Source organism: Cygnus atratus, chromosome Z, assembly GCF_013377495.2.
Source record: "Cygnus atratus isolate AKBS03 ecotype Queensland, Australia chromosome Z, CAtr_DNAZoo_HiC_assembly, whole genome shotgun sequence".
NCBI lineage: Eukaryota > Metazoa > Chordata > Aves > Anseriformes > Anatidae > Cygnus > Cygnus atratus.
Window position 1 is genome coordinate 18,637,674 of NC_066396.1, and position 13,454 is coordinate 18,651,127.

General features: G+C 46.7%; 1 protein-coding gene across 2 annotated transcripts in view; it reads right to left on the reverse strand.

Moving 5' to 3' along the window:
- PLPP1 (phospholipid phosphatase 1) overlaps window positions 1-11,684 on the reverse strand; it is a 61,455-nt gene extending 49,771 nt beyond the window's left edge. For both annotated transcript variants that reach the window (XM_035553706.2, XM_035553705.2), the window contains exon 1: window positions 11,447-11,684. In XM_035553706.2, coding sequence (XP_035409599.1) covers window positions 11,447-11,504 — 58 coding nt within the window. In that variant the 5' untranslated portion in view covers window positions 11,505-11,684. The remainder of the gene's footprint in view (window positions 1-11,446) is intronic.
- Between the last annotated feature and the right edge of the window lie 1,770 nt (window positions 11,685-13,454).

The following is a 13,454-nucleotide window of genomic DNA, read 5'->3' on the forward strand; positions in this document are numbered from 1 at the left end:
GTAACAGACCAGTGTTACCATCACAGGTGCCAAGCCACCCCATGACCTTTATGCAAGCTGACTGTACGCTGAACTTTGAGGAATGCGCCTATGTGCGGATCCATTATGTGTTACCAACTGGAGGAAAGGATCACCAAGATCTAATGAACGATTAGAAGGCTAAAAGGTAGTATCGTAGACCAACCCTCATGCCTTGCCCTCTTCACAAGGTTTCTCTTCCTCTTTACCTAGCCAGCAGCAGCAACCTCTGAGGGTGCTCTTCTGGTCTAGGCAACCTGCACCTTCCTTAAGGGATCCTGATGGCTCGGTTATTACCTACCTCCCCTAAAACACAGCCTTCAGATGAAAAGGATTACTTCTCAAAGCTCCCCATGCTTCAGGCTCAGAACTGGAGTTTCTCTTTTCTGCTACTTTTCTTAGTTGATCTGGTCAACCGCTTGTCACTGACAGACTCCAGAGGTTGCCCTGCGAGCTAGTGGCAAGAAACAGGAGGCAGCTCTGAATTGCTCGTCTGGTTCCAACACACACACACACTGCAGCTGACCCCCCAAAAGCTACAGAAGTAGCAGCAAAGATGAACAGGAAAAAGGACTGTAGAGATTTGAAGCCTTTACCTGATGGCAAAACGATCTCAAAGTCATGGACCAGAGCAGAAAAGAGCACAGGATGTAGTTTGAAAGAGGCAAAACTCAGGTATTGGAACGACCGAGCAGGGGCTGGGGGAAGAAATGGCTTTAAGTTTTTGGCTGGAGCTATTAAGAACAGGGCAACACAAAGCTGAGCTAGCAACATACCTGACATTGGGCTACGCCGAAACCACAAGAAAGCTTAACTCCAGCCTGTAGGCTCAAGCCGGTTATAGCCTAGTTTCTATTGTGAACCTAGATAATTCACAGCAGTATCAATAGCCATCAGTGAACTCTTATTTATCCGTATCTGGCTGGACAACATGGTATGACAAAATCCTACAAGGAAGGAAGAAAGGGAAGTACAGGGTGGGAGACCAGAGAGGAAGTTACCGTTAGATTAGTTTTCCACCCACAGAAAATGAATGTCAGGAAGAAAACATGGAAAGGGGAAGGTGGAGTCCTTCTGTGGAAATAAAAATGTTTAACGTAGAGAAGTGTTTTTATATTATGTGCGTTTTATTAAGAAGCATTTAAACAGAAAAACAGAAGTAACTGAAGTTCCACTATCTATCCTACAAAAAGAAGTAGAATGATATACTATAATATTTTCATGGTATGTACTGCTGCATTATTATTCAGATGTGTGCTATCTACCACACTTGTAATTTTAGAGTGAAGTACCTGAGCTTAAAAGCACAGCATGACACACAGGGGTCCCTTTGGATTTGCCAGCAAGCTACACAGGATACCTTTATCACAGAAACCCAGAAGGGCTGAGGCTGGCAGGGACCTCTGGGTCCGTCTGGCCCAACCCCTGCCCGAGCAGGGACACCCAGAGCAGGCTGCCCAGGGCCACGTCCTGGCATTTTTGGAGATCTCCAAGGAGGAGACCCCACAGCCTGTCTGGGCAGCCTGTGCCAGGGCTCCCTCACCCGCACAGCACAGAAGGGCTCCTGGTGCTCGGATGGAGCCTCCTCTGTGCCAGGTTGTGCCCACTGCTTCTCATCCCATCACTGAACACTCCTGGGAAGAGCCTTGACCTGCTGGCAATGCCTCACCTAATGCAGCCAAGAAAACCATTAGCTTTCTTAGCAGCAAGGGCACCTTGCTGGCTCATGTTCAGGTATCTTTAGATAAAGAGATGAAAAAATACCCTAGCATTTATAGCTGAGCTAGCCTCTCTTACAGCTGACAGTTGCCTTAATATGTAAGACCAGCAGAGAATATTGTGTGACAGGAGGTAGCTTCAGAGTCAGAAAAACACTGTCTCTGCATTCTACTTACACTCCAAGAACCTTTTCCTAATTAAGTCTATGGACACAGTTTTAGAGCAGTCATTCATATTAAAACTATTTCTTACTTTTGCTTATTATATACTATGTATTATATTATTACACACCATTATATACCGTACTACCTAGTTGGGAATCAGGTGTGGTGGCACCAAAACTCCTAAAAGTTTCCGGCCATGTTTTTAAGAGCAACTGAAGACAGCTTAGACTGACCTCTCATCCTCCCACCCCTGCCCATATACTGTTACCCTGTCCTCATAATGGTCATAATAGCTTTTGACATTAACCTGCCTTCCAAAAAAAAAAAAAAAAAAGGAGAAAACTCACAGAATACAGATTTTTTTTCCTGGAGATCTTGCTCATCTTTCTGAGTGCATGACTTAAAAGCTAGTAGAAAGTGTAGAACAGGAACAAGTAGCCAAGGGTATGGAAGAAGGAAAGACTGGCCATAATCTCAGATCAATTTAAATGCCTCATGAAATAGCATCCCTAGCTACAGGACATTCCCCTTCCCAGTTTTAAGCAGTTGAAAGTAATTAACTACTTTTTGTAAACATCTTTTAATTAACCCAATGACCTCCTTATCTTTGGAGGTGACAATCTTCATTTTGGACTTAACGTGGCGCTAAAAGCCTCTGTGAACTGTTGATTCAAGTTCTCCATGACACTCGAGATCCCCACCTAGCCTTCGATCAGAAGGTTCTTCTCATTTAAGCCAATGAGTATATCCTAGCAGCTGGGGGAAAGGTAGTTAACCTTCAAGTAACTATGGAAAATGAGAATATTCTAGTTTGATTATTAACCCAAGTCTTCCATCATGCTATTCTGAGCTCAAAAGTGCTAGTTAAGAGAAACTGTACTGGACTGAAGTGAGACTGATGTTTATATTTCTCTACATTTATCCTGAAGAAAAGGATCATTAGATTCTGCCATGATGTTCTGACACAAAGTAAACTTTGGCCTTTGAAAAGAAACCCCCAATTTACAGCTAAACTGGGAGAAGAAGGAAGGTGTCAAACAGGAACTAAGGCTGTACTGGAAATATCTATACAGAATATGCCAAATGCCAGCCTCATAACAGACTGGTAATTGGCCACTCATTAAAAAAAAAAAGCAGTTTTCATACCATACATTCTTATTTAAGAGCTGATATTGTGAAATAACCCTGCGTCCATATAGATGTTGTCATTCTGAGCTGAACCTCACCTAGTAACCTAGCTGCTAACTTCTACTCAGGGTGAGGGAGAACTGAGATTTTTCCTGCTCTTACTCATCTATTTTTGCTTTTTATTTTCAGCCAGGACAAACATGTTTACTTTCCTGCTCATTTTAGAGCACACAATCTGGGGCTAAGGAGGTGTGTGAGAGATTTAAAGGAACTGAGACAGGTCAACATCATGCTGCTGTAGTAAATTTTGGAGAATATGTTAAAAAAAAAAAAAACTGTTCTTTGCAGGAAAGCAGTAGTGCTAAAGAGTTTCTTCCATGTGCAGTGAAGAGAAAGAAATAGTCAATGGCTCTTAGGCAGGAGGGTATGGGTGTAGAGAAAACTACAAAAAAAAAAAGGAAGACAACGACTTTAAGAAGTGTTTAGACTTTTGACACTTGAGGGATGGACAAATGGAAGGTCAATATTATTTTCAGCAGCTGAGATGAGGGAGTACCCTACAACTCACCTCCTAGTCAAAGCTGTCATGAAGCTTCCCCAGCAGACTTTCTTACTTCACTACCCCAAGGAATGCAAAATATTTTTAATACCAGCACACTGATTGCTCTGATAGTGCCTGAAGCTGCTCTACTAGGCTTCAGCAAACAAGGGAGACACGTTTCACAGACCAGACTACATTTGAATCTCACAAATAAACCTGCGGCTATAGATTACCTGCATTTTGAGTCTGACCTACGGGTTCACAGAAAAGCCAGGTGAGCAGCCTGGGCCAGCTAACAGCAGTTTCACCAAATGATTCCCTCCCCATACCTTATGCTTTTGGTTAAGAACAGGCAAGGCTGGTAGGGACAGAAGGCAACGGAAACTTTCCTCTGAGCTGGGCCAGCCTAAACACCGAATAATTTCTAGTCCACTTATTTATTGGTAGTAAACTACACCTGATTCTATAGTTTTTCTGCATTCAGCAGCAGAATCACTACATGGGAACACTAGTTCAGTTATCTACGTTATCGACCTGTTAGAATAAGTCGCAGCACTTGTTTAAAAAAAGAATTGGATGGACAAGTGAAGTGCGTTCCCTCACTTCTGCATTTCACTCTAATTATAACAAGGTGACACAATCAGCTTAAATGAACTTTTAGAAGCACCTGCTGGAGTCCAAAAACCCACAGCTGTCTCTCCTGTGAGCATCTTAGGAAGTACAAACACAAAGTAAGTGCGAGGATATATTACTGTCTCATCTCACCCCTGTCCTATTCCTTGCACCAAGGAAACCACGTGGCTCAAGAGAGCCCACTGCAGGTCAGACGCTAAGGCCGGGTGCCCTCTGCTCTGCGTCCGGTCAGTGGGTGGAGGAGGTCCAAGCCAAACAAGCCCATAGACAACCACTGGGAATTCAGCAGCAGCTCACCCAGCAGGGCAGAGGCCACTTGCTCTTACTCCTGACACCCAACAGAGGTTTAAGACCCATGGACTAACCACAAAAAGAGATTAGGGGCAGAGGGAAGAAAGGATGGGAAGGGAAGTGTCGGTAACAACTTGCATTGCAGTGCTCGAATCAAGCTGGCTGCAGCCTGAGCAAGAGAGAGCAGGTTCTCCCACTAAAACCCTCCCTGTTTAGAAGTTAAATATTTATCACTGCTTGTACCGTGTGCCCCGTAAAAGGCTTTGACCATGTTGTATAAGGAATTTAGAAGTCCATACATGCAGACCAAGTACACACCGCCTAAGACAGATTTTCTACAAACGTTCTACCTAAAGCACTGCACTTACAGATGTGGAGCACAATATAGTAAAAGAAACCAAGCCATTAACTTTGGCAACGCAGATAAGCAATTTTTTTTTTTTTAATTAAATGGCCCAAAGTTGGTGTCAACTACAAGACCAGTGTTCTTTTATAGTCCAGAAGTTATAAAGATTGAAATAACAAGACAATTATTTTTCCGTTCACTCCCACAAGACTTTCAGATGACTTCACATGCAGTTACACACCCTGATCTGAAATAACAGTCAGTCCCTAAAAAATAGGAAATCATTTGTTCAAAGTGTAAATGCTCTTTTCCCACTGAGGCCTAAGAGCATAGCAATATTCAAACGTGCTTTAACGAAGTCCTACAATGGCAGTGCTACAGAGGAACTCAGAACACCCATAAAATTGCATACTTTGTCCTGGTAGAGGACATCTCACACACACACAGCTGCATGCCGCTGTGCTTAGGAGTATTTTTGGTGTTGGGGCATTGTTTTTTCACAGTACACTGAAGTCTGTAGTGTGTAGCCACTTTGAGAACATAACCTCTGCATTAAGTTAGATCTAAATAGATTTTTTAAAAAAGAAATTATGCCCAATATACTTCACAGCTATCAGAGCAATTGTTTTGTACTGATTCAGGGGAATGCAAAGTTCTCAAGAATTTTTAAACACTGCTCAATATGCAAGTATGATGAATAATGTTGGTGTAGAGAGTCTTCCTATGCTCATGTAATAGAGCAGGGGTAGCTTGCCAGTTCTCGCAAGAATCACCACTATTTGATCTGTGGTCTTAGCATCTACATATTAATGGTCAGATTTCATTTTCCAGGGCTGATCACTGGAGTCCTAGGATTAAAGAAAAGATAGGAAGCAAGTGTGCAAGCAGAATTAATAATCGTACTTCCATTCCCAGGAATCTCATTAGCCCCAGAGCCAGTCACCACACTGGGCAGGAATATTTTAACTGGACACCAGCACTGCAGTAAAGACTCACCTAATGAAACAACACTGAAGACTTTCACTGACTCAGGGAACTGTTACAAACACACATGGGAGAAGCTGACTTGAGAAGTCGATTTTGGCTGTTTAACGGGAACAGTTCCTGACTAAAGCTATTCTCTCACCCTCTAGCTGCCGAAATAGCCCTTTCAGCCTGTGGTAAGCTGAATCCATTACCCTTTGGACACCTGAAAATATGGCAGATACAGTTAGAAACACATACTCTTCGTTACCCTAAGTATTACAGTTGCAGGAAATGCTGCACCTACCGTTAAGCTTTAGTGACTCGGTCATCCAAGACTCAACTGTGGGCTTACTGTAACAGTAATCGGCATCAAGAGAACCAAATTACAAAAGGGATAAAAATGCATTAAGACTAACCTGAGGAAGAAATTCCATCTTATTTGAACAGAAAGGCAGATGCTAACTGAGATGCTGAAACTTGGTATGTAATCGCTTCTACACTTAGGGCAAAGCTCCTGTTCAGAACCAGAACTGCTGCTGCTTCCTCCTTCCCTATGTCAGGGACCAGGTAACAAGAAGCCACAGCCTGTCTTCTATACCAGGGATGGCAAGCTAACATCTCACAGCTACTGTAAGAGACCTGTTCTACGTAATACGGCCCCAGGAAGGAGGGGCTTCCTCTGGGGGGAATATGGGATAAGGAGAAGACCTCCCACCCAAGAGCAGACACAGCAGCGGTGAAGCCCATACCAATGAATCCCTGACAAAGATCACAGTCACACTTTTCTGGCTAGCACCAGAGCAGCTACAAGATGAGGCAGGACCTCTTCAGCTATGAGGGATGAGCTAAATGATGTCATTTAGCTGTAGAAATTTCATTTTCTACAGAAAATGCATCTTCCTTCCCCATCCCTTAAACAGAAGGCACCAGCACGCTGCAAGAGCCCTTCTGTCTATTTAAGATTTAAAAAATAGGACTCAAGCATTTGGTAAGGAGCCTCACTGCTGAGAAGCATCTTCCTCTGTTCTGCCAAGAACAAGGAGTGTAGTGCCGAGTTCACGGGAAGATACTGGAAGGTGAACCAGGATTTACAAAGAGCTGTAAAAGGCAAGTGCAAGAACTTTCTGAGAACAGAGGTTAGCCAGAGGACAGGACACACTTAAGAGCAACACCAGGCAAAGCAAGAACCTGATTGCTGGCTTTGAGGCGTTCATTAGCTAGTCAGGCTCTAACCTGGGGCTCCAGGGAGGAGACAAGGGAACAGTGTCACAACTGGAATATTCACTCCCACGTGTTCAAGAAAGCAGCGTGAGAGGGAAGACCTTCTGGGTTTGAGGTGACAAGAGTTTTAGGGGAACCTAGAGCCAACCTAGTGAGTACCACCTTGCGGTCCCTGGTGGACCGGGTCATCTGAAGGCCAGTCACTTTGACATGAACGTGCTACAGCTTAACCATGATCTCATGCACGAGAGAAAAGAGATTAAGCATCCACACGATGTGGAAAATAAGGATGGTGACACAAGTATCTGTGAGTCAGAAGCAAGAGGGGAGGAGGTCTTACTTGAATGAGGGCAATCAGGAAGTGCTAACCCACATAGAAGCAGGCCTTCCCTCGCCGAATGGCAATCCATTACCATCACGTAAGGCTGCTGCCTTCACTGACAGCGAGACCAAACTCTGTCAGATGGGAATAACAGCACCTAAACCAAAAACGTTGTACGGGGTGCACGAAGCGGCCTGGCTGTCTCACTCCCCCACAACACAAACTGTGTAGGACAAGTGAACTTGCTTTTACAAGTGTCTGCTATTGAGCATACTGCCCTGTACCACAACACATTCCTGTAGTCTAAATATTCAGTGTTTTTAACAAGATAGTTATGTAAGCAATTAGTACTTGGTTTTAGTTCTCACATTATTCTGTTTGGAAGACTACAGCTTCCCCTTCCCTTACTGAAGGGAATTACGTATGTCACGAACCTACCTTTGTGTCAGGACTGCCACCACCCACACTGCCAGTAGCCTCCTGATCCCCTTCTCTTTCCGCACTGTTACCGTGTGCAGTTCAGAGAGATCAACCACCCAAGGAGCAGACAGTCCCACTGCAAAAAGAACGGCTGGACAGGCAGTAAGCTTTGGGTTGGCACCCTGAAACCAGCGCTGCGTAGGAGTCAGAGAGGGAAAGAGAGGAAAATAAATCCCTACATATACACCAAATAAATTTTAAAACTGCTGTAAAGCATAGCGACCCAAGTAACACCGTACTACGTTCCAACCTATTGCAGAAGAGTGGATGGCTAAGTTTTTTTTTTTTTTACACACACAAAAAAAAAACATTTTTAATTTTAGGATGCACATATTCTAACATTAGGCCAAGCAATCACGCCGACAAACACACTCCTTACAAACAATATCTGTACTATCACTGACAAGGCAGGGAAAATCCTAAGTTCTGTTTTACCTCATTCTTGCATTCAAGTTAGACATGAACTGCAACAAGCACTGACCAGAACCAAGTTGTCTAGGGTCTTGCTTCACAGAAAATGTTTTCCTTCGCTAATCATCTCTGCAGTACTTAATTTAGAAAAGATTTTAAAAAAAAAACTAACATGTTTTTTTCTAAGTGCACCCTGACCTAGTCTTAATGAGAATTTGGTCCAAAGGTAGGTGTATTTAGTTCTTTCACTCGTTCTAGGATGTAACCAGGTGTTTCCCGGCTTTGTTCTTTTACTTGCCTTACTGAAGGAGCCTGATCTGCAGCCAAACAATAGAACTGCAGGAACAGCAGGGTGTACATGTATAGTGCCTAATGAGGATGTCAGACAAAGCCTATTAAGTTATTCTTATAAGCTGTTGTTTTCCTGCATGACAAATTAAAGCTATATCAACAATAAGAAGTAATCCAAGTCTTGGTATCGATATAAAACCATTTTACTTTTGTTTAAATGCAACAACAGTCCCAGACATCTGAGCCATGCTATAAGAGGTGTCTCTCCATCAGTAAAGTAAGGAGGGACCAGTAATAACATAAGGGTGCAGAAGAAAGAAACCCTGCAGCCCAGGCCACTCATGCTTTCCACTGAAGGAAGAAGTTGTTGGCCGATGCCTACTGGACCACACAGACGGGAGCTTTTGCCCGTGGTGCTGCAGACCTGAGTGCAGCCATGCAGCACCCACCCACCGGCACTGCAGCACGCAGGCACAGCCTCGCTGCTCTGCTCCTAGTGACAGGCACTGCAGAAATCTGCAGCTTGTGTGTTTGCTTTTCCTAACATTATCTGGTGTTCTGATGCTTAGTAGGAAGGAATTATCATTCTGATAAGAGAAAGAGCATGTTTCTTTTCTTAGGGCACTGGAAGACTGCTTTCCCAGAATTATCTCTCCTCACCAGTTACAAAGGTGGATGGCAAGGGAGTTTCTCTGAAAGCCAAGTAAGAGTAACTCTAGATCAGTTTAACTGCCTGAAACCCAAGTCTAATAGCTTGACACCATGTTAATCAGAAGATGTTGGTCGAACCTCCTCTTTTGTGATCTGAACTTAGTGATTCTGTCTCTTTCCTCTGTACCCTCTTCAGCACTTGCTAGACCTTTCAATAAAAGCATTTAAAAGTCTCACACACACACCATCTCACAAGAAAGCTCTTTCTCTCCTCCTCCCCTTTTGGAAAACTCCGAGAGGTTGACAGAGTTGAACCTGCACAAAGAATGGTTTGAGGAACAAGCAAAAGTCACAGAGACGTGCGTATTCAGAGCCATCCACTTTCACAGCAGGGAGATTACAAGCCAGGTCACCAAAACTTGAAGTATCACCAGGTGATACTAAGTAGCCTTAATTTTCTCTGTCCAGTTCTGCTGAGAAAATGGAATTTATTGTGTGGGGCATTTTTTGCCATCTTCACTTACTATGGAGGAGGCAGGATCAGGAGAGGGAAGAGAAGACAAAAAAAGCAAGCCAAATTGCTCTGCATCAAGAATTACCCCAGGGACCACAAGCATCGTACCTGGTAGCCCTTTTCACGGCAGAAAGGGCGATCACACCAAGACTGAGACTTTGGTCCTTAACCAAAGCTGGTCTACAGAGCCTTAAACTTTCAGTACGACACAGTTAAAGAAGTTTTACCTGAGAGGTTTCATGGTCTCTCTAGCAGAGATATTAGATATCAGGTTAGCTGCAAGACACTTTATCACACAGTTACCTAGGTCACTTGAACAGATATCAAAGTGCAAGTGTAGGGGGGAGGCCAAGTTAAGATAAAAATCCAAATCAACAGGAACTGTTTTTCTTCTATCAAGAAAATTAAAACAGATTCCCCCTCTAGACATACAGGCTTAAATTCTATGTTCTTCTAAGGTCCTGTCTCAATCCTGTGGGAGCCAGGGAGAAGATGAAGAGATGAGAATCTGGTCCTGTTTGTAATATCTAGCCCATTCCTATGTTTCTGTATTTTGTCTCAACTTGAGTTCCATTGAAGCCTGTAACTCAATGCATTGTAGGTGTCAAGATGCTTCATATGATGCACTGGCCACAATGTTTCCCCTACCAGTAAGAAGCAAGCAACGCAAGGAAAAAAAAAAAGTCTGTCAACCATGGGTTATGTTACTGAATGCCACTTAGTTGCAGGTATGCAGCATTGCTATTTGAGCATCCAGAACCTATCACCAGCCTACCTAAGCAAGCTAGAACACTGCCCAGATGTTTATGTGGACAGTAGAGATGCCTCCAACCAAGACAAATGTCATGTTTGGTGGGTGGTGTTCAAACAGGTCTGGCCCACGACATGACAAGAACATGCCCAGGTTTATCACTGAACCTCTGCACTTGTTTGACTAAGAAGAAAGCTGCCAAAAACCAAGACCACGTAACACTCCCTAAGTCCCCAAGCAGCACACTGACAGATACTGAAGATGCTTCCCTGGCTCTCAGCGCCTGGAGGTCCAGAGCAGTTTTGGCTTCCCAAAGCCAAGCTGCCCCTTGCCTGATCAATAACTACCCCCGTGACTCCTACACCGTGGCACAGAAGGGAACGCTAACTGACAGCTCACACTACGGGCTGTAGTTTTAGGAAGGACTGATGGAAAAAGGATGACAAGAAAAGAGAGCCGTGAGCCAGGTGCTGTCCCTCGGGCTGCTTGAGGGGAGCACCACCCTGTGGGGCACAGCCTCCAGCCGGGACGAGGCGGGTGCGAGGGGCCCTGCGGCTCGCTGGGGAGCACCTGCAGCCCAGAGGCAGGGAGAGGCACAGCCCGGGTGCTGCAGCACCCGCCGGGACACCTGGCAGGATGAGGGGTCCCCCGGGCACAGCACCTAGCCTAGCAGCCGGGGAGAGGGCAGCGGGGTCTCTCTGAGGGGCTGCAGCCCCCTCCCCGCCGGGCAGCGGGGACCGCGGGTGGCGGTGAAGTGAGGAGGAGGAGTGAGGAGGAGGAGGAAGAGCGAGGAGGCGAAGCGACCGCAGGCAGAGGCGAGAGGCAGGCAGGGGGAGGCGGGCTGTAAGGGCAGCCCCGCTCCGGGGGCCGTGCATGCGGGGGGCGCGGAGCCGTGAGGGGAGGCAGCAGGGAGGGGGGTAGGGGGGCACGGCGAGCCCTCGCCCCCCTCCTCCGCGGCCAGGCCCGGGTCTCCCCGCGGCTCCCCGCCCGCCGACCTACCCAGCACCACGCAGACCACGTCCAGCGCCACGAAGGGCAGCCGCGTCCTGTCAAACATGCTGGCGGCGCCCCGCGGCAGCACCGGCGGCTCCGGCTCCTCCTCACGCGGTGACAGCCCGGGCCCGAGGGGCGGGAGCGCAGCGGAGGCGGGCGGGCGGCAGCAGCGCCTCAGCCGCGCCCGAGCAAATGGCGCCCGCCCCCCACCGGCAGCCGCCTCCCGCACTGCGCTACTAACACGGCCGCGCCGGCTTTAAGGGAGGGAGGGAGGGAGGCGGGCAGGGGGACGGACGAACGGCACGCACGGGCAGACGGACGGACGGGGAGAGGGAGGGAAGGAGAGGCCCGGCCCCCGCCCGCCGCCGGGACGCCCCACCCCACATGGCGCCGCCGGCAGCCCGCCTACCTCAGCGTGACGGGCAGCGCCGCCACGGGACGGGTACGGGGTTGGGATCCCGGGAAGGAGAAGGGAAGGGAAGGGGAAAGGAGAGAGAAGGGGAAGGCCGCAGCCGCCTGGGAGTGGAGAGCTGGACCTCCGGCCCCGAGCCAGGCTTCCCTCCCCATTAAATCCCCATGTCATCTCCTGTTTTCTGACAGGAGATGCTGTGAGCGGCATGGAAGAATAAAAAAGCTTGAATACACACGTTGTCATTTTAGAATCATAGCATCATTCAGGTTGGAAAAGATCTCCAAGATCATCTGGTCCAACCATCCCCCTGTTACCAATATCACCCACTAAACCATGTTCCTAAGCACCACGTCCAGCCTTTCCTTGAACACCCCCAGGGACGGTGACTCCACCACCTCCCTGGGCAACCCGTCCCAATGCCTGACTGCTCTTTGTGAGGAGAAATGTCTCCTAATTTCCAACCTGAACCTCTCCTGGCGCAACTTGAGGCCATTCCCTCTAGTCCTATCACTAGCTGCGAGAAGAGGCTGACCCCCAGCTCCCCACACCTTCCTTCCAGGTAGCTGTAGAGAGCAGTAAGGTCTCCCCTGAGCCTCCTCTTCTCCAGACTAAACAACCACAGTTCCCTCAGCCACCCCTCATAGGACTTGCTGCAAAATGCACGCTGTTTCTGTCAGCGTTGTTACCATTCTTGGGCACAAACTCACCAGTCATGCCATCAGGCACGGTTTTGCTTTGTTTTGGGAATTGCAGGTGGGGTGGACAGCATGTCCCATGCTCCAAGCACCGGGCTTTGTGCAGCTCCTTCTTCTGCACTTTCTCACCTATTCCACCCTCTAATTCTGTCAACGGGTCCGCTTTGTGTTACATCCTAAAGGCTGAATAACAGGTTTGGTGGATCCACAAGGGAAACAAGCTCTTGGGATGGAAACGTCTTGCTAAATGTGCTGTATCTTCAGTTCAAGCATGCTCTCCAAATAAGTTACATAAGTAGTTCCCTACAGAGCACCTCTATATAAAGAGCTTCTAATTAGCAGACTATAAGGGACTTCCTGACTTCACCTCAACATCCAAGAAGGAAGCCATCTACAAACCGAAATGTGCAGCTCTAGAAATTAAGGCCACCCTTGATTTATGCGAGTGTAGTGTTATTTGCAGAAATCATTCTCCTGTGCAAGTATTTCTGGATGGTCTCGTGGAGGTAGAAAGCCCAGTGTTGTCTTATAATACAGGAATTAATAGAATAAGCTGTAGCACAACGTGGCACCGGCAAAACCCTGTTTTATCTTTATGAGAACTGTTTCTGAAGGGAAGCAAGCAATCTGCTCCTCTCCTCGCAAAGAAGGAGTATTGTTCACAAGTTCCACTGTTCCTGAAATCCATAGATAAGTTTCCAACAGTTGCAAGACGGGTTAGGAAAAGGGGGGAAAAAATAGACAAAACAATGCAAACATTCCGGTGCACAATTGCCGTAATTGCTTCCTTCAACTCAAAGCATCACCTTTATCTTGCTCAGGCTAAACACCAAATGGCTGTCCTGCTCCACACCCCTATGCAGTAAATTAGACACCAAAGAGATTGCGCTGGCTGATTTAAATGGAA